Source organism: Myripristis murdjan, chromosome 18, assembly GCF_902150065.1.
Source record: "Myripristis murdjan chromosome 18, fMyrMur1.1, whole genome shotgun sequence".
In the NCBI taxonomy this organism is placed as follows: domain Eukaryota; kingdom Metazoa; phylum Chordata; class Actinopteri; order Holocentriformes; family Holocentridae; genus Myripristis; species Myripristis murdjan.
Window position 1 is genome coordinate 17,929 of NC_043997.1, and position 24,033 is coordinate 41,961.

At 42.5% G+C, this 24,033-nt stretch overlaps 1 protein-coding gene across 2 annotated transcripts; it reads left to right on the forward strand.

The window, feature by feature from the left end:
• The first annotated feature begins 699 nt into the window (after window positions 1-699).
• On the forward strand, window positions 700-22,286 carry LOC115376704 (H-2 class II histocompatibility antigen, A-U alpha chain-like). 2 transcript variants are annotated; one of them, XM_030076465.1, is made up of 6 exons: window positions 700-837; window positions 1,109-1,354; window positions 4,197-4,478; window positions 5,306-5,433; window positions 6,828-6,838; window positions 22,276-22,286. In XM_030076465.1, exons 1-4 carry the CDS (start codon window positions 789-791, stop codon window positions 5,425-5,427), a joined length of 699 nt encoding a protein of 232 aa, XP_029932325.1. In that variant the 5' UTR covers window positions 700-788; the 3' UTR covers window positions 5,428-5,433; window positions 6,828-6,838; window positions 22,276-22,286. The 2 variants fall into 2 exon arrangements, with proteins under 2 accessions (XP_029932325.1, XP_029932324.1); XM_030076464.1 differs by lacking the exons at window positions 6,828-6,838; window positions 22,276-22,286 and having other exon boundaries at window positions 5,306-5,982.
• Window positions 22,287-24,033: the final 1,747 nt, after the last annotated feature.

The window sequence follows — 24,033 nt, forward strand, 5'->3', positions numbered from 1 at the left end:
TTCTCTAACTCTGTTCTTTAACTCTGTTCTTTAACCCTGTTCTTTAGCTTTTTTTTAAACTCTGTTCTTTAGCTCTGTTCCTTAACTCTGTTCTTTAGTTCTTCAACTCTGTTCTCTAACTCTGTTCTTTAGCTGTTTTTTAGCTCTGTTTTTTTAGCTCTGTTCTTTAACCCTGTTCTTTAACTCTGTTCTCTAACTCTGTTCTTTAACTCTGTTCTTTAACTCTGTTCTTTAACTCTGTTCTTTAACTCTGTTCTCTAACTCTGTTCTTTAACTCTGTTCTTTAACTCTGTTCTCTAACTCTGTTCTTTCTCTTCTCTAACTCTGTTCTTTAACTCTGTTCCCTAACTCTGTTCTTTAACTCTTTTCTTTAACTCTGTTCTTTAACTCTATTCTCTAACTCTGTTCCTTAACTCTGTTCTCTAACTCTGTTCTCTAACTCTGTTCTTTAGCTCTGTTCTTTACCTCTGTTCTTTAGCTCTGTTCTTTAACTCTGTTCTCTAACTCTGTTCTTTAACTCTGTTCTCTAGCTCTGTTCTTTAGCTCTGTTCTCTGTCCTCGTCCTTGTCCAGGTTCTCTGCGTCTGGGTTCCTCCTCCTGGTTCCAGCTGTGTTGTGGCTGTTTCCTCAGCAGCTCTGCTCTGTGTCTACCTGGAGACTGATGATGTCACAGAAAGCTGTGCTGTGATTGGTGGCTGTGTGTGCGAGCCAACATTTGGACAGAGAACTTGCTCCTGTTTGTGTTAGTTTCCAGCAGAGAGTGAAGTCAGCGCTGAGCCCCACACCGAGATGAAGAGCCTCCTCATCCTCTCCTGGCTGCTGTGTGTCCGAGCAGAAGGTCAGCACAGCTTCTCACCTGCTGCACTCTCACCTGACAGCTACACTACAACACAACAGCACAACAACACAACAACACAACAACACAACTAACACAACAACACAACAAACACTACAAACACTACAAACACAACAAACACAACAACACAACAAACACTACAAACACAACAAACACAACAACACAACAAACACTACAAACACAACAAACACAACAACACAACAACACAACAACTAATGCTGACGCATGTTTTCTTCTCATGGTTTCTGTCCAGGTACTCATGAGAGCATACAAGTCCTAGGCTGTTCAGCCTCTGATGGAGTGGACATGTACGGCCTGGACGCTGAGGAGCTGGAGTACATCGACTTCAAGAAGAAGGAAGCTGTCGATGCTCAGCCCAAGTTTGTAGATCATGTGGAACACACAGGATTTTATCAACAGGCTGTGGCTAATCTGGAGAACTGCAAACAAAACCTGGCAATAGCTGATCAAGCCTTAAAGAACCCACCAGTGAAACTCGGTAAAGACCAATAACATCTGACTGTCATGAGACTGTCTGTGTAACAAGAGATATGAGGAGCTGGTTGACTTCAGCAGTAACACAGATCAAAGGGTCAGGGTCAGTCAGTAACCGGTTAGGTTAGGGTTAGAATCAAAATCAGAATCATAATCAACTTTATTGGCCAAGTATGCATTCACATACAAGGAATTTGACTCCGGTAAACTTTAAACTCTCAGTGCAAATAGAAAAGTAAACAGTGCAAATAGACATAAAATAAATAACAGAAGAGAAAACAGCAGGGGCAAGAAAGAAATAAACAAGTAAACAAACAAACAACCACTATAACAACTGTATACAGGATGATGTGCAGTGCTGCAGTGTGTATGGACCCGACACTGTGACTATGAAGAGTTCATTAGAGCAACAGCCTGGGGGGAAAAACTGTTCTGTGGCGGGTGGTTCTGGCGGACAGTGCTCTGTAGCGCCAACCAGAGGGGAGAAGTTGGAACAGTTTGTGTCAAACTTTTATTCTGTCTAGCAGTCCATAAAATAATCTTAACATGCAACACAGATAAAATTTATACATTTATATGATATATAACCTCCTATAGTAACCTGTCTGTAGCAACCTGTCTATGGTAACCTGTCTATAATCACCTGTCTATAGTTACCTATCTATAGTTACCCGTCTATAGTAACCTGTCTGTAGTAACCTGTCTATGGTTACCTATCTATAGTTACCAGTAACTATAGATAGGTAACCTGCCTCATGCAGTATACAAAATATTTTTCTTCAGGCTGTTCTGCATCCTGTGTCATGTGTCTCCTCTTGGATGTCGTCTGTTAAATCAGACATTTCCATTTTTCAGATGTCTAGACTGTTGCCATGGTAACTTTTCCAGTTTTTCTAAACTGGAGTGAACTCTACTCGACCCCAGTACTAGTTGACATGTTACTCGAGTAAGAGTAAAAAAGTACTTTCTTTTAAAGGTACTTAAGTATCCAAGAGTACATGCTTTTAAATTTACTTAAAGTAAAAGTAAGAGTAAATTTCTTATTTTTCACATCAATGAATTACTGTAATTTTTTCAATTTATAGGACCTTGTAACTCGTTTCAGAGAATTAACTCTTTGAAACCTCCTGCACTGATGTGCCTGTGTGTAGAACCACAATGTTCTCCAAAGAAACACCTAGAAAAACAAATCAAATGAATGAGATCATCAGAGGATCATCAGACTGAGACTCGCAGTCAGCGGGTTCATCTCTTTCTTCTCCTGCTCCTCCATTGTCGTGCTCTTGTTTTGAGTTGTTGTGAGTCAAAAGGGCGTGGTTACTTTGGCGTTCTCCTTATATGGGCAGGGGATGACATATTTCCTCTTTTACGTAGATCCCAGTGGAGAACATGTTCTGTGATAGGTTTCCTTCTTTGACAAACAGCTTGTGTCCAATAGTATTTTAGAAAAAAAAACAAAAAAAAAACACAGCCAACCTTAAAGTAACGAGTACTTTTCAGCCTTCCTAGAAATTTACTCGAGTAAGAGTAAAATTTTTGCCTTGGAAATGTATTCGAGTAAGAGTAATAAGTATCAAAGAAATCTAATACTCAAGTAAAGTACAAATCCTTAGAGTCTGTACTTAAGTACAGTTCTCAAGTAAATTTACTCCGTTACTGTCCACCGCTGCAGAAACCCAACAGATATCGGCCAATTCCACAGACCAAAATCTGCCCTAAGAGCAGCGCAGGAGGATAGTGGCGAGGAAAAACCCTTGTTACTTTTATTAATTAATAAATGTGATATAGTGGTATTGATTACCCACCCTGCCATAAAGGGATGGCATGGTGGCGTCACTTCCCTGTTGTGTCTCAGGCTGCACAGTTTGGTGGAGCGCGTGGAGAAAAACAAACAGCAGGGAGGAAATGTAACAAAATCAAATTCCAAGCTGATTGTGAAATCTGTAAAAATGCACCTGATTGTTCTAACAGTGAATCGGCCAGACAGTTCGTTTGACTGATCAATCGCTCCCAATCTGTGGCTCATGAGTTTCTCTCTGCAACCAGATGTCCTGCCTTTCTTCAAGAACAAGTCTCTCATATCAGATCATATTTAGTTTCTTGCAGCAAAACACCCATAATATATGAATATATTAAATATTAATGAAAATGTATGTACATTAAATAATGACTGATGTTAATTTAAATTAAATTTGTCTTTGGGGCACCACCCTTTGAAAAGAGAGATGTGACAGTGGATTTGTTCAGACTCATTAAACACTAAAGCATCAGTCGGGTTTTTAATTAAAATCCCAGCAGCGTCTTCGTTCCTCCTGATTGGCTGGATGATGTGATGATGTTTCTCTGCCTATTGATTTATTTATTTATTTTAACCTTTATGTCACCCGGGTAAAACATCTGCCAGTCCAGACGATGTGATCTGCTGCACAAACCTGTCCCGCACCTTCACCTGTCCAGGTTTATTTCTGTAAAGATTTAGTCGTGTAACGGAACATCTACTTCGAATGTCTATGGATATTCTCATTTATCCAGGTCATCGTTCTCTTTGGGTAAATTGAATCGTTGGCAACTGGACTTGTGTTTGTCTTAGGAAGACGTTTCGCCTCGGTCTTTCTAACTGATGAAGCCCCTTGGATAAGAGGCGAAACATCCTCCTAAGACAAATACAAGTCCAGTTGCCTACAATTCAGTTTACCCAAAGAAAACTAAGCCGAATGGTTCGTTCTGAGTGAGCTGTCACGTTGTCGTCAGTTCAAACTTAAACACAGCAAACAGCCCAGTATCCTACTTTCCTGATCAACATGATGTTCTAAAGAGAAACAAACATGTTCCCTGTGTGTGTGCAGACGTTCCTCACAGCACCATCTACCCCCGAGACGATGTGCAGCTCGATGTGGAGAACCACCTCATCTGCCACGTGAGCGGGTTCTTTCCCGCTCCTGTCTCCGTCTACTGGACCAGGAACAACCAGAACGTGACCGAGGGAACCAGCATCAACACCCCGTACCCCAGCAAAGACGGAACCTTCACCCAGATCTCCACCCTGAAGTTCACCCCCCAGCAGGGAGACATCTACAGCTGCACGGTGCAGCACCCAGCTCTGGAGCAGCCGCTGACCCGAGTCTGGGGTGACGCACCTTTCTCACCTAGCTACCCCTGAGCTGAGCCTGCTGCTAACCTGTTAGCCTGCTGCTAACCTGTTAGCCTGACCCCACACTGCTGCTAACCTGTTAGCCTGCTGCTAACCTGTTAGCCTGCTGCTAACCTGTTAGCCTGACCCCACCCTGCTGCTAACCTGTTAGCCTGCTGCTAACCTGTTAGCCTGACCCCACCCTGCTGCTAACCTGTTAGCCTGATGCTAACCTGTTAGCCTGACCCCACCCTGCTGCTAACCTGTTAGCCTGCTGCTAACCTATTAGCCTGACCCCACACTGCTGCTAACCTGTTAGCCTGACCCCACACTGTTGCTAACCTGTTAGCCTGACCCCACACTGCTGCTAACCTGTTAGCCACACTGCTGCTAACCTGTTAGCCACCTGACACTGCTGCTAACCTGTTATGTAGCAGATTAAAGCTAAGCTAACCTGTTATCTAGCAGGTTAAAGCTAAAGCTAACCTGTTATCTAGCAGATTGAAGCTAAAGCTAACCTGTTAGCAGTTTAAAGCTAAAGCTAACCTGTTATCTAGCAGATTAAAGCTAAAGCTAACCTGCTAGCAGTTTAAAGCTAAAGCTAACCTGTTAGCAGATTAAAGCTAAAGCTAACCTGTTAGCAGTTTAAAGCTAAAGCTAACCTGTTAGCAGATTAAAGCTAAAGCTAACCTGTTAACAGTTTAAAGCTAAAGCTAACCTGTTAGCAGATTAAAGCTAAAGCTAACCTGTTAGCAGTTTAAAGCTAAAGCTAACCTGTTAGCAGATTAAAGCTAACTGGTGTTGGTGTGTTTGTTGTTCCTGCAGATGTGGAGCAGGACCAGCCGGGGATCGGACCTGCGGTGTTTTGTGGACTGGGTCTGACCGTGGGTCTGCTGGGCGTGGCCACAGGAACCTTCTTCCTCATCAAAGGAAATGAATGCAGCTGATTGGCTGTCGCTGCCTTTAATCTGCTTCTGTCTGCTGCTGATCAACATGGAGCACAGCGCTAACATGCTAGCTAACACACTGATAAAATTCAGTTAAACAAAGATTGTTTTCGAGAGATTCAGTTTGAAGTTGCTGTTGGTTCCTGTGATGCTTTAGCTTCTTACTTTCAATCAACTTTCAACACAGCGCTATCCCAAAGTCCAAAGCAACATCCAGCTCCTCGTGATGTGCGAGTCATGAACGAGTCGCTCTAAACTCAAGACTCTTTTTATTGACTCTGAAGAGCTGACTCCTCCTCTCCCTCCTGCCTGGTGAGGTGGACAGTGTGTCACTGCTGTGCAAGCCTTACATTAAACTGTAAACTTACATTAAATTGTAAACTTACATTAAATGACTTTACATGTGTCAACTAACAAGTTAGTTAATGTATTAACCAGTGACTCAGAGACTCAGAGACTCAGAGACTCGGTGACTCGGAGACTCAGTGACTCAGTAACTCAGTAACTCAGTGACTCAGTGACTCAGAGACTCTGACTCAGTGACTCAGAGACTCAGTAACTCAGTAACTTAGTGACTCAGTGACTCTGTGACTCAGAGAGTCAGTAACTCAGTAACTTAGTGACTCAGTGACTCAGAGACTCTGACTCAGTGACTCAGAGACTCAGTAACTCAGTAACTTAGTGACTCAGTGACTCTGTGACTCAGAGAGTCAGTAACTCAGTAACTTAGTGACTCAGTGACTCAGTGACTCAGAGACTCTGTGACTCAGAGACTCAGTGACTCAGAGACTCAGTAACTCAGTGACTCAGTGACTCAGAGACTCAGTGACTCAGTGACTCAGAGACTCTGTGACTCTGTGACTCAGAGACTCAGTAACTCAGTGACTCAGTGACTCAGTAACTCAGTAACTCAGAGACTCGGTGACTCAGAGACTCTGTGACTCTGTGACTCAGTACATCGTCAACCTGACTCTGTAGTGAGTGACTCAAACAAACTCCAGTCAGTAAAAAGAGTCGAACCTAGCGTCTGCTGTGACGAGCTAAAAGACGACCAGCTTTTGATGATGTTTTGATATTATGGCTTTTTCTTTCCTGTTCAATTAAAACACAAAAAGCCATTTCCTGGTCAGTTTTGATTTCTTTCTGTGTCACTGTTTGTATCCACACCTGAGCAGGTGTTCTGCTCAGTCCGCAGGCTGCACAGGTTCTGCAGCTTGGATCCTCCAGGTTTGGTGGACCAGGTGACTGGAAACTGTTTGGTGTAAAGGTATTTTTTTACATTTTTAATCTTTGTTTCAGTGTTTCACATTCTTCTGCAGCTGCTCTAGACTGTAATATACCTGCACATAGATCTAGAACAGATAGATAACAGGATACCAAGTGCCTCCTTCCTTTGTGAGTTTGATGTTGTGTTGCTGCCATCCTGATACAGCAGAGAAGCCTGGGAGTCTTAGGAACCTGATTTGTTGTTTTTATTTTACTGAATAATTTGTCAACAAATGTCAACATGATTTTAACATCTTCACATTATACCAATTATTGAAAGAAACTCATTATGAATCACCTTCATAAACTATGATTTGTGTGTATTGAAGTTACCAAGAATAAGAATATTGCTGCGTTCCATCAGCGACGTCCTTCTGAGAAAAGCTTCCAGGCTGGAGAAGCTTTGGGTGAAGTCGGTCGTGCACATGGAGCCATGAAGCTTCAGCATGAAAATGAATGATCAGAAGTTTCAGTGGCAACACAAAATTCACAGGTAATGCCTTCAGTCCCAAGCCGTTGGAACAGTTCACTGGGTAGAAATACACCATTCAAAATTTATTTTTTTCTTGAATAAATGGGGAATTTTAAATATTTAGTTTGTGGCATGATTTGAGTTTCTGTAAGGTACAGTAGGTATGAGATGGAATTAAACATATTTGTTTTTTGGGAGTTTGACTTCACTGTGTGGCGGCATAGTTTAGGAGGCAGAGCCTCACCTGGCAACCAGAGAGTTGATGGTTCAATCCCCAGATGGACAGTGTGTGTATGTGTGTGTGTGTGTGTGTGTGTGTGTGTGTACCTGGTATTGCTAATGTTGTGGGGACATAAATCTGTTTACACAGTCACGTTGTGGGGACTCTCCTCCCTTATGGGGACAAAAAGCAAGTCCCCATAAGGGAGCACCATTAATTTTAGGGTGAAGACTTGATTTAAAGCTAAGATAACTTTAGGGTTAGGTTAAGGTTAGGGTTAGGGTTAGGGTTAAGCAGGTAGTGGTTAGGGTTAAGGTTAGGATAAATCTCCAGGAAATGAATGTAAGTCAATGTAATGTCCTCTGAAGTGACGGAAACCAACTTGTGTGTGTGTGTGTGTGTGTGTGTGTGTGTGTGTGTGTGTGTGTGTGTGTATTAGACAGTGTATATAATAATAATAATGATAACATAGGGGCCATTTATCAAGAATTTCTCAAAATCGAACTTAAATCAAACTGCACCATGGGTTAGGGTTGTCCATTCTGAGTGTCCATGTTTTAAATGGTTTATTTCACAAAGACAAGCAAAGAAACAGAGAACAAAGAAATCCTGCTCTCTCCCTGTCTCTCTCGCTCTGCTAAAAAACCATACACCCACCCAGGTGCATCCTGGTCCTACACCTGCCCTCACCTGTATAGCCGTGGTGCCCAGTGTTAACAAACTCAAAATACACAAAACTAATTCTACAAACTAAATATGCCAAACAAAACAACAAAACATAAACTAAACAAATAATAAACAAAAGAAAAATATATAATAAAAATCTAACCAAAATAAAGCAATTATCTAAAATAATCAAACAATACTCATGGCTCCTACGCTCTGGCCCCTAATTGTGCATAGAATCACAATTACTTTTATTTTATACAGGAGCTATTCTCACTATAAACTATGAAATAGTTCCATGCATTGACCGAAGACGACTCTTCTTGTAGTACAAATACTTTGTTACTGTACTTAAGTAGAATTTTCACATATCTGTACTTTACTTCGTTATTTATATTTCTGACTTTTACTTTTACTCCACTACATTTCCGAAATAAAATGTGTACTTTTACTCCGATACATTTCTCTTAACCATCTTTGTTACTTGTTACTACAAAATAAAAGTTGAGTTGGTGATGTAATTCCTGTTTGTTATCATTTCAACTGCGGCCTCCAAGTGCGAAGAAGAAGAAGCTCCGCTTGCCCAGGCATGTCACACACGACACAAGCTATGATGGAAGCACCTGCAGCAGCAGACTCTGCTGCTAATGTTACCACTCCATTACCACTTCAGTCCAAGAAGAGCGAGACTGAATTCTTGCAATTTTGAAAACCAACTCCTTAAGATGAACAGACACATTTTCACTTAAGCAATAAGCCCCTTGAAGCCGTGGGTTACAGTGATTTTACAACGGCTGAGGGGCGTTCTAAGGCACGACGGCTTCAAGGGGCTTATTGCTTTTATAAAACGGTTACCCTACATATAGCCCATAAAATAACACACAAGAAAAAAATAAATAATGTATTGGTAATAATGCAACAATAAAATTGAGAACTATTCATTCTTCCACCAAGCAAGATAGAGTGGACAGAATGAACAGAGCGCAGACGGTAAGATTGCTTTTTCATCTAGCGCCATCATCATGTCACATCAGGCTATTTGGGCTCGTTAATGTTTAATTGGATATTTCCATTAATAGTGCAATTGTTAAAATAGTGTTCAATTATGTTTGGACTCCTCTTTGCAGGGACGGTGGCGAGCGTTTCGAGCCAGGTGCGTTTTTGCGCAGACGTATGCCTAATGTCGGTTGTAACAATAACAATAATAATAAAAGTATACTGTTAATTTAGATTTAAGATTCAAGATTCCTTTATTTGTCATTTGGCCCATAGTAAAAAATACACAGGTTAAAACGAAATAGATGTATGGTAATTTACCATACATCGGCGCTGTCACACTGTGTCTGCTTTGGGTGGAGATAAAAGGCAGGTGGATCAGGAGGCAGCAGGGAGAGGCACAGTGACACAGTGGGTTACCCGGCTGCTCATATATGAATCCCCTCAGGCTTTCTATGTTTTTTTTTTCGGAGGCATCTTTGTGATTTTTTTTTGTGCATTCGTTGAAAGACAGGGTGACATATTTTAGGCCATTTTCGTCGTGGCGAATGCTGAAGGAGTCGGGCTTTAATTTACGGTTGCCCTCGTTCGCCCTGCGTCCCATGAAGCTGCACGTCAAACCAGACTTTACAGACAAGCCCCCAAGGTGTGCCTGAGCTTGGTGCCTGAAAGTGCTTCATCTTCTGGCAGTCTGCCTCGGTTATGGCTTGGTGGTGGGATGATTTGTCACGTCCTTCTCGGCGGAGTTTCTTTACCACACCGGTGAAAACATTGTTGCTGGTGGTGAATTCAGCGTCTTTTAACAGACACCAAGCACCTCCTCCAACCACTCATCCAGGCTCAGGCCGCCCAGCAAATCAAAATTCACCACAAAGTCTGACATTTTGTTTACAAAAGTCTTGAAACAAATGTGACCTAACGAGGAAGTGGAGCGCAGAGTAGTTGGTTGCTAGGCAACGCTATGTTCGTTTACACTGGCGCAGGGATATTTTGTGCTGCGGTCTGCCAGCGGGTTACACTGATTTTACAACGGCATGGAACGCGGCTCAGCCAATCACATTTAAGGATGGGAAGCACCCGTCTTATAATTTCAAATAATAACTCGCTCTCATGACAGTTGTGTTGTTGCCAGTTGCCAAGTTCAGTTTGTCCAAACAGGGAGGCTGAGAGACAGAGAGCTGCTGATGGTGACAGAAGTTTAACGGTAATGTTAAAAAGTTGAAGCTTTTTTCTCCTGTACCCAGGTTGCTTTTACTGTAAGGAAGCCACAATAAATTCATTATCAAAATTCTAACTGCTCACTTAAATACTTTTACTTTTACTTCTAATACTTAAGTACAGAAAATATCAGAAAATTACTTTTGATACTTAAGTACAATAAATGTCAGGTACTTTAAGACTTTTACTCAAGTAATATTCTAAAAGGTGACTTTAACTTCTACCAAAGTCATTTTCTGGTAAGATACTTGTACTTTTACTCAAGTATCGCTTTCAAATACTTTATACAAGACTGGTATGCCATTTCGAAATGCACAGCGCAACTGGCTTGACAGGTGAATGTCAGGACTGGATGTCGGGATTGGATCCAATAGCACAATTCTGAGACAGGCAGTCTCTTCACTTCCGGCTTCAGCACAGTCAGGTCGGACCGAGACAACAAAGTCTGCGGGAAGCGGAAAGGAGGGGGGCTCGCGGTGTACGTGAACACAAGGTGGTGTAACCCTGGGCATGTAAGTGTGAAGATCTGCATCTGCTGCAGGGACATCGAACTTCTGGCCGTTAGTTTACGTCCCTATTACTTGCCCAGAGAGTTTGGACACGCCATTGTGGTCATTGTTTACATTCCGCCCCGAGCCGACGCGGAAGTCGCGTGTGACGTCATCCACTCCGCTGTTGACAAACTCACAACACAGCATCCCGAGGCGCTTGTGTTGATCTCCGGGGACTTCAATAATGTGACCCTAGACAATACACTTCCTGCTTTTTTCCAGTATGTGGACTGTAACACCAGGGGAAATAAGACTATTGACCTGCTGTATGCAAATGTAAAGGATGCATACAGGACCACCCCACTGCCTGCACTGGGAAAAGCTGGGATGTACTGCAGGGGTCGCACAGCGGGAACATCGAGGGGGTTGTAGACTGCACCAGTGACTACATTAACTTCTGTATGGACGTTGTTGTTCCTGTAAGAACGGTGCGCTGCTATGCGAACAACAAGCCCTGGATCACAAGTCACATTAAAGGCCTCCTGAACCAGAAGAAGAAGGCCTTCAAAGACGGTGATAAGCAGGAGCTAAAACGCATACAGCGGGAACTCAGAGTCCAGCTCAGGGAGGCAAAGGAGCAACACAGAAGGAAGTTGGAGCAGAAGATGCAGAACAACAGTATGAAGGAGGTGTGGGACGGGATGAAGATCATCACCGGCTGCAGATCCAGGCAGGGGGCCACCATTGAGGGGGATGGGGGGAGGGCGAACGAGTTGAACAACTTCTTCAACAGGTTTGACCACCCCATCTCACTCTCACCTCTGATCACCCTGCCCCCCACACCCTCCTCTGCTCGCCTCCCCCCGCTACAAGTGGACAGATGCGATGAGGAGACCCCCTCCCTGCCTACAATCACAGCAGCCCAGGTGTGTGGAGGGCTGAGGAGGCTTCGCGCCAGCAGAGCTGCAGGTCCAGATGGAGTATCCCCACGACTGCTGAAGGCCTGCGCATCAGAGCTGGGAGACCCTCTGCAGCACATCTTCAATCTGAGCCTGGAGCAGGGGAGGGTCCCACTGCGGTGGAAAACATCATGCATCGTCCCAGTCCCAAAGAAGCCACGTCCTGCAGAGCTGAACGACTTCAGGCCGGTCGCCCTGATGTCACATGTGATGAAGACCATGGAGCGGCTGCTGCTACACCATCTGAGACCGCAGGTGAGCCATGCCCTCGACCCTCTGCAGTTTGCGTACCAGGAGAAGGTGGGAGTGGAGGACGCCATTGTCTACATGCTACACCGATCCCTCTCTCACCTGGACAGGGGCAGTGGTGCTGTGAGAATCACATTCCTGGATTTCTCCAGCACCTTCAATACCATCCAGCCCCAGCTGCTCGGTCACAAACTGACTGATATGGGAGTAGGCTCACACCTGACGGCATGGATCATGGACTATCTGACAGGCAGACCTCAGTATGTGCGACTGGGGGACTGCAGGTCAGACACTGTGATCAGCAGCACAGGAGCGCCGCAGGGGACTGTGCTCTCTCCAGTCCTGTTCACCCTGTACACGTCGGACTTCCAGTACAACTCGGAGTCCTGCCACGTGCAGAAGTTCGCGGATGACACGGCCATCGTGGGATGTATCAGCGGTGGACAGGAGGAGGAGTACAGGAAACTCATCCAGGACTTCGTAGCATGGTGCGGTTCCAACCACCTCCACCTGAACACCTCCAAGACAAAAGAATTGGTGGTGGACTTCAGGAGGACCAGGCCTCACCCGGAGCCCATAAGCATCAACGGTGCCTGTGTGGAAATGGTGCAGACCTATAAATACCTGGGAGTGCAGCTGGATGATAGACTGGACTGGACAGCCAACACTGAGGCTCTGTGCAGGAAAGGACAGAGCCGACTGTACTTCCTCAGGAGGCTGGCGTCCTTCAACATCTGCAAAAAACTGCTGCTGATGTTCTACCAGTCTGTTGTGGCGAGCGCCCTCTTCTATGCGGTGGTGTGCTGGGGAGGCAGCATCAAGAAGAGGGACGCCTCACGACTGGACAAACTGGTGAGGAAAGCGGGCTCTGTTGTGGGCACACAACTGGAGAGCCTGACATCTGTGGCAGAGCAACGGGCGCTGAGCAGGCTCCTGTCAATCATGGACAATCCACTGCATCCACTGCACAGCGCCATCACCAGGCAGAGGAGCAGCTTCAGTGACAGGCTGCTGTCACTGAAGCTGCTCCACCGACAGACTGAGGAAATCATTCCTCCCCCACGCCATGCGGCTTTTTAACTCCACCCGGAGGAAATAACTCATTATAAACATACTGCAATACTGGTAGATAACACGTAAAGACTGGAGGGGAAGGGGTGATTCCATGAGGCTGGATCAAGTCTGACAGTTCCTGAATTCCCAGTACCGGGCGTCAGGTTCTGTCGACGGTCTTGGTCTCATGGTTTCACACTAACTCTGAACCTCGGTTGGAGCGTGTGTTCTTCAGGTTAGGTTATTTTCCACTGCTGTTTAACTGTTATTACTTCTGTTTAACTGTTAATACTTCTGTTGAAATTGTTCATATTCCTATCTTTTTATAATCCTTGTTTATAGTGTTTATATTGCTTACTGCTATTTATCATGTGTATACTGTATATTTCTTCTAAATTTGCACATTGACCTACCTCTATGCACATTTTATACACCCATGCACACGGTTTTTTCTGTTCTGTTTTTTTTGTTGCACATTGCTTTTTGCACACTGGGTTGTACTTAGGTTATTCTGCTGTACTCAGATCTTATTCTGTTGTACTTAGATCTTATTCTTTATTTCTATTTTTTTTAATTTACTTAATCTGTAATCTGTGGATACTGCTGAAAAAAATGTGAATTTCCTGCGGGATGAATAAAGTATCTATCTATCTATCTATCTATCTATCTATCTATCTATCTATCTATCTAATAACAATAGTCCATTGCAGTCAGGTAGGTTTTCAACAGGTAAGTGATCAGTGGTAGTCAACCCATACAGAATTACAACTTTTTCCAGACTGTCATGAGCATCAGCTGTACAGATTACATGGTATAGCCAAGATGTTGTGTGCCATGCCTCACTGATGTAAGTATAGCTGTCTACAGGCAGGAATTTCTTGCTGGAAAGAACCAGTTTACTGTCTATACAGAGCTGTTTTAAGTGCTGACCAAAGAGAGTTTTGTCATCAGAAATGTCAGCATTTAAATCACCAATCATAAATATATTTGCATATGCACTTTCCTTAATATAAGAACTTATAAATGCTAATCTGTTTAAATATTCATCTTCATTTTTGTAGCAATCATATGGGGTATAAGCATTCAGAATAATAAAAACATTTGCACCATGTATAACTTTAATTGCTATGCACCAGTCCACCTCCAATCGTATAATACTGATCACTGGGTCATATTTCTTGTGCCACAAAATTGCCACACCACCGGGTATTCTGCCACGCACCATTTTAATGTTTCTAAAACCATTTTATGTTCCTTTTACCATTCTTTTATAGAGAGTCTTTTAACTTTCTCTTTTATTTGTTGGTTTAACGGTCTGTCTGTGAAGGACAAGAACAGTCTTAATCAGATAGTCAGAGTCTGCTCCAGGATTATAGGAGTCCAGCTAACAGACCTGAGTGTGCTATGGAAAAAACATGTGGTCCAGAAAGCAAAATGTATTATGAAGCAGGGAGATCATGTCATGTCCAGTGGATTTACTCTAATGCCCTCAGGGCGGCGCTATTATGCACCCCTGAGGAAGACAAATCGCTACTCCAACTCCTTTATCCCTTCAGTCATCAGGCTGATGAATGCTAATTTTAAGGAGTAGGTTGTGCTTGCTGTCTTTTTACTTATTATTTATTATTATTATTATTATTATTTTCTCTATTTATTCATTTCCTGGATTGAATACTTAATTTTGCATACGAGCCATGTACAAGAAGTTGCTGCTGGGAAACCATTAGCTCACCTGTCTTACTGACAATTGAGCATTAGAGTTGTATGGCCAGTGAATAATTGTTGTATTGTTGTGCTGTGCGTGAACTGGGAGCTGTAAACTGAATTGCCCGTTTGGGATGAATAAAGTTTTCTGAATCTGAATTATTCTGGTGCTTAAATCCATTGTGAACTCTCCTGCCCCATGAAAATCAGTGTGGACAGAATTAAATTTATCAAGGTTGTGTTTGGCTAAAAACGTCTCTTGCAGGCAGAGAATATCCGTGGTCTCCAGTAGCTGGTCAACAACAACCCGATGCGCTCTGTCCCCTGCACTCTGTCCTAGGCGCAAGCCTTGTGAGTTATATGACACAACTCTGACCAACATAATTGTAGCTAGTACTAGGCATCATGCACTCTACCCCTCATTAAGTAGTTTGAGGCAACTTTTGATGTTTTTCGCATCTTTTTGCGGACCCGTGTGAGCCACAAGCTTGCGAGTAGTGCCAGGGCACAGTTCAAAAAGCAGCTTGGTGGAGTTCGCAATCCATTCCAAACCAAAATGATCCACAACCATCGAAACAATCTCGTCCTGTTTCACGGTTTTAATTTTGATAAAAAGAAAGTTTAAAAGTTCGTCTTCAATGACAATTTTACCAGTGTCTGTTTGGTAAATTTCAGGCTTTGTTCGAGTTTTACTCAAGTCCGCAGCACCTCCACCTGCTGCACCCGCCATCTTGATAACATCTTAATTTGGTTTAGCAACTAAATTAATCAACAGTAGTATTCTCTTCAGAGCTGATAAACCAGTGTTTCCCTTTTTTTTAATGCCGTGTTCCTTGTTCCTGCAGCACAGGTGGGGACTTACTCCCCAACATCGGTGGGTCACTTTCGGAGTCTTCCACAGGGATTGGAGAGTCAGAGGCCCTGACCTCAGGGGACTGCACTTGTTCTGGTTTCACAGGAAATGGGGTGCTCACAACCTGAGGTGTGCTGGGATCTGTATCAGGAACACCACTTAGCTCTCTCTTCCTGATTTGGTCAATATGTATCTTCATGACCTGTCCATTTCCGATGAGGACTGTACATGACAGAGGACCTGTGCAGCTCTCAGTTGTTCCAGGGATCCATTTGGGACCATATCCGTAGCTTCTTGTAAAAACTGGATTCCCGGGTGAAAAACTTATGAGCTTGGTGCGTTTGTCATGATTAACTTTTTGTATCCACTGTTTCTTTTCCACCTTAGACTTCAAGTCTGGGAGTAAGAGGTCAAAGGCAGACCTGGGCCACCGTGACATCAGCATTTCAGCCGGGGACAAGCCTGTAGTAGAGTGTTGAGTGATTCTGTAACTAAACTGGAATCTGGACACTTTTCCTTCCAAGCTCTAATTTACTCCTTGCATCCTCTTCATCCCCTCCTTAAAGGTCCGAACTGCTCTCTCAGCCAATCCGTTTGATGAAGGATGGAAAGAGGCTGAAGTCACATGCTTTATCCCATTTTTAGACATGAAATCAGCAAACTCAGCACTCGTAAAGCAGGTAGCATTATCACTCACCAACATCTGTGGCAATCCATGGACACTGAAACTTTGTCTGAGCTTTTCAGTGGTTCCATGAGTAGTTGCTGTATTCACAGGATACACATCCATCCATTTAGAATGGGAATCAACCAGTACCAGAAACATCTTACCCAAAAACGGACCCGCATAGTCCACATGGAGTCGAGTCCAGGGCTTCTCTGGCCATTCCCAGGGATGTAAGGGTGCTGTAGAAGGAGACATGCTATTCTGTTGACACGCATCACACTGGTGTACTTCCCTCTCAACATCCTGATCCATCTGCGGCCACCAGACATATGAGCGGGCCAGTCCCTTCATCCTAGACATCCCTGGGTGGGACTGATGCAGCAACTTTAACAGCATTTTCCTTCCTTTCTGGGGAATAATGATGATATATATATATATATTCAAGGATTCAAGGAACTTTATTAAATATAAATATGTAAATATAGAATATAAGATATATAAGATATATAACAGTATATAAATATATATATATATATATATATATATATATATATAGGTATAAACAGTATATATAAACAGTATGTGTGGATATAAACAGTATATGTGGATATAAACAGTATGTAAACTATAAACAGTATATGTAAATAAATGTAAACAGCATATATAAATGTAAATAAAAATATAAATAAAAAGATAAATAGTATATATATAATAAGTATAAATAAACAGGCTATATATAAGTAAGTGTGTAATAAATAATAAATATAATATATATATATATATATATATATATATATATATATAAGCAGTAAATATAAAAATATTGAAAAAAATATAAACAGCCTATGTTAATATAGACAGTATATACACTATATTACCAAAAGTATTCGCTCACCCATTCAAATGATCAGAATCAGGTGTCCTAATCACTTGGCCTGGCCACAGGTGTATAAAATCAAGCACTCAGGCATGCAGACTGTGAAACAAGACATTTGTGAAAGAATGGGCCGCTCTCAGGAGCTCAGTGAATTCCAGCGTGGAACTGTCATAGGATGCCACCTGTGCAACAAATCCAGTCGTGAAATTTCCTCGCTCCTAAATATTCCACAGTCAACTGTCAGCTCTATTATAACAAAATGGAAGCGTTTGGGAACAACAGCAACTCAGCCACGAAGTGGTAGGCCACGTAAAGTGACGGAGAGGGGTCAGCGGATGCTGAAGCGCATAGTGCAAAGAGGTCGCCGACTTTCTGCACAGTCAATTGCTACAGAGCTACAAACTTCATGTGACCTTCAGATTAGCCCAAGTACAGTACGCAGAGAGCTTCATGGAATGGGTTTCCATGGCCGAGCAGCTGCAGCCAAGCCACACATCACCAAGTGCAATGCAAAGCGTCGGATGCAATGGTGTAAAGCACGCCGCCACTGGCCTCTAGAGCAGTGGAGACGCGTTCTCTGGAGTGATGAATCACGCTTTTCCATCTGGCAATCTGATGGACGAGTCTGGGTTTGGAGGTTGCCAGGAGAACGGTACATTTCAGACTGCATTGTGCCGACTTTGAAATTTGGTGGAGGAGGAATTATGGTGTGGGGTTGTTTTTCAGGAGCTGGGCTTGGCCCCTTAGTTCCAGTGAAAGGAACTTTGAATGCTTCAGGATACCAAAACATTTTGGACAATTCCATGCTCCCAACCTTGTGGGAACAGTTTGGAGCGGGCCCCTTCCTCTTCCAACATGACTGTGCACCAGTGCACAAAGCAAGGTCCATAAAGACATGGATGACAGAGTCTGGTGTGGATGAACTTGACTGGCCTGCACAGAGTCCTGACCTGAACCCGATAGAACACCTTTGGGATGAATTAGAGCGGAGACTGAGAGCCAGGCCTTCTCGACCAACATCAGTGTGTGACCTCACCAATGCGCTTTTGGAAGAATGGTCAAAAATTCCTATAAACACTCTCCTCAACCTTGTGGACAGTCTTCCCAGAAGAGTTGAAGCTGTAATAGCTGCAAAAGGTGGACCGACATCATATTGAACTCTATGGGTTAGGAATGGGATGGCACTTCAGTTCATAGTATGAGTAAAGGCAGGTGAGCGAATACTTTTGGTAATATAGTGTATGTATATATAAATATGTATATATAATATAGACAGTGTAGTATAGAATGGACCAAGCCACAGAACCTGATGCCCGGGACTGGGATTCATGGAACTGTTGGACTTGGTCAGTGCAGAATTAGCTTATATATATATATATATATATATATATATATATATATATATATATATATATATATATATATATATATATATTTAAGGCTGTTCAGATAGTTGAATAATATTAAGCAATCTTCTGATATTGTTATACGAATTACGGCCCTTAATGAAGCCAGTTTGGTCCTCCTTTACTATAATTGGTAGAAGGCCCTCTAAGCGTCTTGCTAAAACTTTGGAAAGAATTTTTAAATCTACATTCAGCAGTGAGATTGGCATATATGAGGTGCAATCCTCAGGGCATTTCCCTTTTTTGAGAATCAGAGAAATATTGGCTTCTCTTAATGATGGTGGGAGGGTACTACATTCAAAGGAGGGGTTGAGCATATTTATCATAAGCTCTAATAAAAGACTATGAAAATCTTTACAGAACTTGCTACTGAGACCATCACTGCCTGGAGCTTTGCCTGTTTAAAGAAGTTGAATGGCTTCACGCAATTCTCCCGCTGAAATCAGGACATTTTATTTAGACTTCTGATCTTGTGATATAGTTGGGAGGCAGGGGCGAGCGGTCATAATAAGCTATAAATGCAGCGCATGCCCAAGCCCTTCAATTAAAAACTTCAAAATGTTGGTCTCCTAGTGTGTCCTTTTATAATATATCATATATCTATATATATATATCTATATATATAGATATATATAGATATATATATGTATTATATATCATTTTGGTTGCAAACCGCTGCCTATATACACATATCTATCTCATTCTGCTAGAGAAATGCTGGAAAGTTGACAGCTTGACGCGCGCATGCGCTCTGTGTTACCAAGTATTCACAGTAGTTTTGTAGCCGGTGTTTCTGTACGTGGGCGTTTTGAATGGAAAATAAGCTGTCTGTGAACCAGCTTTTCAGAAGACGCATGCGCAACACGAGCAGCTACGTAGCAGCTCGCTTGAAATGTTCAGCAGCAACTGCAAGTCATTCACTTGACAGCTTGCTACCGTTAACATCGTTAGCTGGCTAGGTAGTATGGGAACGTTAACGTTAGTTTGTTCTTTCATCTGCATCGTGCCAATCAAAACGGGTGAAAATACAACTTCAGTTGAGTCTTTGCGTTCTGTGCCGTTTTCCTGGAGAACTTTTCAAGTGGCCGACCGAGTCCTGACCTAGCTATCACAAAAACAACAAAGAATGGAAAGAATTCGTCTACAAATAAGGTAGGACATTGTGCTATAAGGAGCGTGTTTGTACTGTAACTGCTATTCATGACTTTCAAATGTAGTTCCAAACCTGCAACATTGAGGACCTATACAGGTGTATCATTTGTCTGATTGGCTCTACTGCATGCAATCCAATACAATCAGTATTGCCTCAAAATATCTGATCTGGCCTACAATGTGACATCAGCTGAAAGTCATGATAGGCCTTGCCTTGCTGGTTTTGCTGTCTATCTGCAGTGGTAGGCCTATATTTGTGAGGTCGGCTGGCTGAGGCCTGTCAGTGTGTGTGTGTGTGTCAGAGATGGGGACTCGAGTTTGCGACTCGGACTCGAGTCGCACTTAAGTCGCACACACAGAGACTTCAGACTCGACTCGGACTTGTGTTTTGGGACTCGTGAACAATCTTTGTTTTCTTTTTTTGGTGTAAACATCTGACGAGCTTAATGTCATTCCCTCCTTTTGTCATGGTAACCATGAATATTTGAAAAGATGAGTGAGTGTTAGTATGCTTGTCAATTGTTTGCACTGAGTGGTGTTGACATGACGTAAAAAATGGTTGGGTAATGGTAATCACATATGTTCCGCTGCCACCATCTACTGGCGTTAAACTAGAACCGCCAAGGAGTCATTGTTACCCCCCTGGTGTTTTTAAATAGGTATGTAAAACTTAGTTAAAACAAAACCCCTTACTTCTCTCAGTTCATGACTTTTCCTAAAATGGGTTCATTAATCTTCCAGTGAATTTTGAGGTCTGTGGGATAAAAACAAAAACAAATATGATCATTTATACCTCGAACCGCCGAGGAGTCATTTTCAGCAACGGCTTGCCTATAAGACGCTAGCTGTCATATCGCGAGCAAAAGGTTAATTTGATAGACAGATAGATGAACTAGATCGATTAGATTGATAGATAGAGATAACTGTGCGTAGTGTGCGTTTTCATTTTTCTCAGTTCTCACGGAACTCAGAACCACAGATAGCGCCTGTGTGTGTGTGTGTGTGTGTGTGTGTGTGTGTGCGTGTGTGCACGGCCAGCTTTTGGCATAGGCGGTATAGGCAATTGCCTAGGCTGCAGTGTTTCTCAAATGGGGGTAGGCTACGCGTACCCCCGGGGGTAGCTACTTGGAGGAACTCCAGGGGGTACTTGAGATTTTTTAAAATTCTACAACACGTAGAGGCGGCACGGTGGTGCAGTGGTTAGCACTGTCGCCTCACAGTGAGAAGGTCCTGGGTTCGATTCCCACCCAAGGTCCTTTCTGTGTGGAGTTTGCATGTTGTCCCCGTGTCTGTGTGGGTTTCCTCCCACCATCCAAAGACAGGAAGGTCAGGTGAACTGGAGAAGCTAAATTACCCCTAGGTGTGACTGTGTGTGTGAATGTCAGTGTTTGTCTGTCTGCCCTGTGATGGACTGGCGACCTGTCCAGGGTGTTTCACTGCCTTTGCCCTATGGAAATTTTTTTTCCAGCGGATATTCTAGTTACAACATGATTGAGCTACCAGAGCAGTTTTGTGTTGCTATGTTTGGTATTTATTCAGTTTCGGGGTACTTTGCCTGCTAAAATAATTCATGGGGGGTACTTCACTGAAAAAAGTTTGAGAACCACTGGCCTAGGGCGCCATCTGCTGGAGGGGCGCCATCTGCTGGAGGGGCGCCATCTGCTGGAGGGGCGCCATCTGCTGGAGGGGCGCCTGTAGCGGCCAGAGGGGCGCCAGCAGCGGGATTGTTGACCGTCACGAGGCATGGAAAGTAATTTTCTCTAGAGCGCCAACATAGGTAGAGCCGGCACTGTGTGTGTGTGTATGTGTGTGTGTGTGTGAGTGCGAGAGAGAGAGAAAGAGAGAGAGAGAGCACACTCCAGTTTATCCAGCGTTATTTATTTAAAAATGTTGTTTTCTTCTGCGATAATTAAATTAGCCAATGTCACTGTGTTAACTGTTTCATTGTTGTTGTGTTGTTTGTTTTTAGTTTACATTTTGACTTTCAACATATTTTGAGATTTTGACTTTGTAATAAAACAATTGTAAATAGCGAGCAATCCGTTTCTTTCTACCAACAACGTGTTGTCATTTAAAGTTGTTTTTTTTTTTGTTCTGTTTTGTTTTTTTGTTTTTTTTTACTTTTGCTTAATGGTCCTTTCATAAATAATTAAATTAGCCTATTTAAATGTGTTAATAATTTGTATTGTTTGTTGCAGTCTGATGTTGTAGTTTATTGATGGGTGAAATAAACCCAACTGCAAAATGAATAATTAACTAATAAATTGATATTTTTAAAGTTTTTTTTTTTTTTTTTTTTTTTTATCAAGCACTACTTATTATTAAAAAGAGAGGACAAAAATGAACAACTTTGTTGCTTCAAGAAAGTACATCCATGTGATTGATGACAGCGTGGAGCCGGGGGTAAAAATGACCCCTCTCGGCGGTTCTACGGGTATTGGAATGTTGGCGGTTCTACGTAGAAAAATACAGTTATACTGTCGGTTTACAGGCAGGGTACAGGCTTATTATTGACCACGTAACGTCAATGTTACAGGTTTATCAGGTTACCATTACACTGGGTTTGAGTGAGAGGATAGAGAAATGTGTTAATTTATAGCAGACTTAAAAGATGTCATAGAGATCCAGTGAAGTGCAGCATACAGTTACAGTACCAGACACTTGCATGATTTACCAGCATTTGGCTGGTAAATGGGGTTAATTTTGTGTCCAGCAGATGTAGCCTGCTATAACTGTGATTGGAAAAATGATTAGTTATTATTATTGATTGAATGATTAGTTATTACTTTTTATTCAGAAATAAAAGATTGGTATATAGCCTGCAACATTAGCTTAGAACCAGTTCTTTTCTCAGAAACATGTGGTTCCAGATGGGTTTTGCTATACATAAAAATGTTAGCTAGATCATCCAGATCTTATTACTATAATTAAGAGCCTAACTAATTTTCCATGTTGTTCATCTACAGATTTTCTGAATTCAACAAAGCAAAAAACTGGGCAGTGGAGAGGGACCGAGCAGCCTTGATTCTTTCTTCACTCAGGCAAAAAGTGTGCAGATATACAGCCAGGGCCATCCCAGACAGAAGGCCATTACTGAATCCATAATACAAGATCTCATCATTTCATGCAATCTGCCTCTGTCTTTGATTGACAAGCCTAGCTTCAAGAAGTTTATGTCAGTGGTAGAGGAGAAATACTGCCCAGTAAGTTGAAGCACCATAACCAGACGTCTGAGTGAGCTAGCAGCAGACAAAGAGTCCAAGATCAAATCCAAATTAAAAAAGACAGACAATGTGTCTGTCACTGTTGATATTTGGACTGACCGAAGCATGCCTGGCTTTTTAGGGCTAACAGCCCACTTCATGGAAATAGAGAAAAACAGCCCAAGCCTGCAGACAGTTCTCTTAAGTTGTGAACGATTCACAGGGTCACATACTGGAGAACGAATAAGTGAGAAATTTGAGGAGATATGTGACAACTTCAATATAAAACACAAATTAGATTACATTATCTGTGACAACGCATCAAATATGAAGAAAGCCTTCACAGTTTGTTTCCCCTCTGCAACAACAACTTTTGTGAAAGCTCTCCATAAGTCTCTGCAACACCGTTTCCAGGGGATGTTTGCAAATGTCAGAATGGATGACTCAGCTCAACCTGCAGGAGATCTTCCATTTGGAAATGTGGTCTACATGATGTCTGCACTACTAGACCCATCGTTCTGCTTTTTTTTTGGCTAGAGCAAGATGTCCTTGCACCAGATGAAGTCAAGAGTGAGGTGAAGGAGATGATAATAGGTAAGTGAATGCACACCATTTCCAAACACATTATCATCACATTATGCATCTTTCAGGGCTTGAATTTTTCAGGCACCAAATTAATACTTAATTCAATACATTGTATACATTTCCTCCTCCTCCCAGCTTTTCAGTCACACAAATCTTTTCTCGCTTTCAGTAACATCAGTAAAATCTCATTTAGACTTACTTATCGTTAATTAACTTAACCATCACCACTGTGAATAGTGTATATCAATCAATGTCATAATATTGTAACTAACCATGATTTTTGTGCAACTTTTTCAGACCTTGTTTTGGCTGAGGCTCAGAAAGTCACCATACTTGCTGAGAGCAGTAGTGGAGAGGATGAAAAGGATGAGCCACCTGCTAAAATTCCATGCCTTTTCACTGGCTACAGGAAGAAAAGCAAAAAGAAGGGTGACCATGTATCATCTGGGGGGTGGGTGGGCAGTGAGTATCAGACAACAGGGGATAGTAAGATGCTGAGCTGTCTGATACTGCATGTAGGTGGTGTTGTAGACTGATATAAAGTGTATGTGCTATGAGTTCAAGATCCG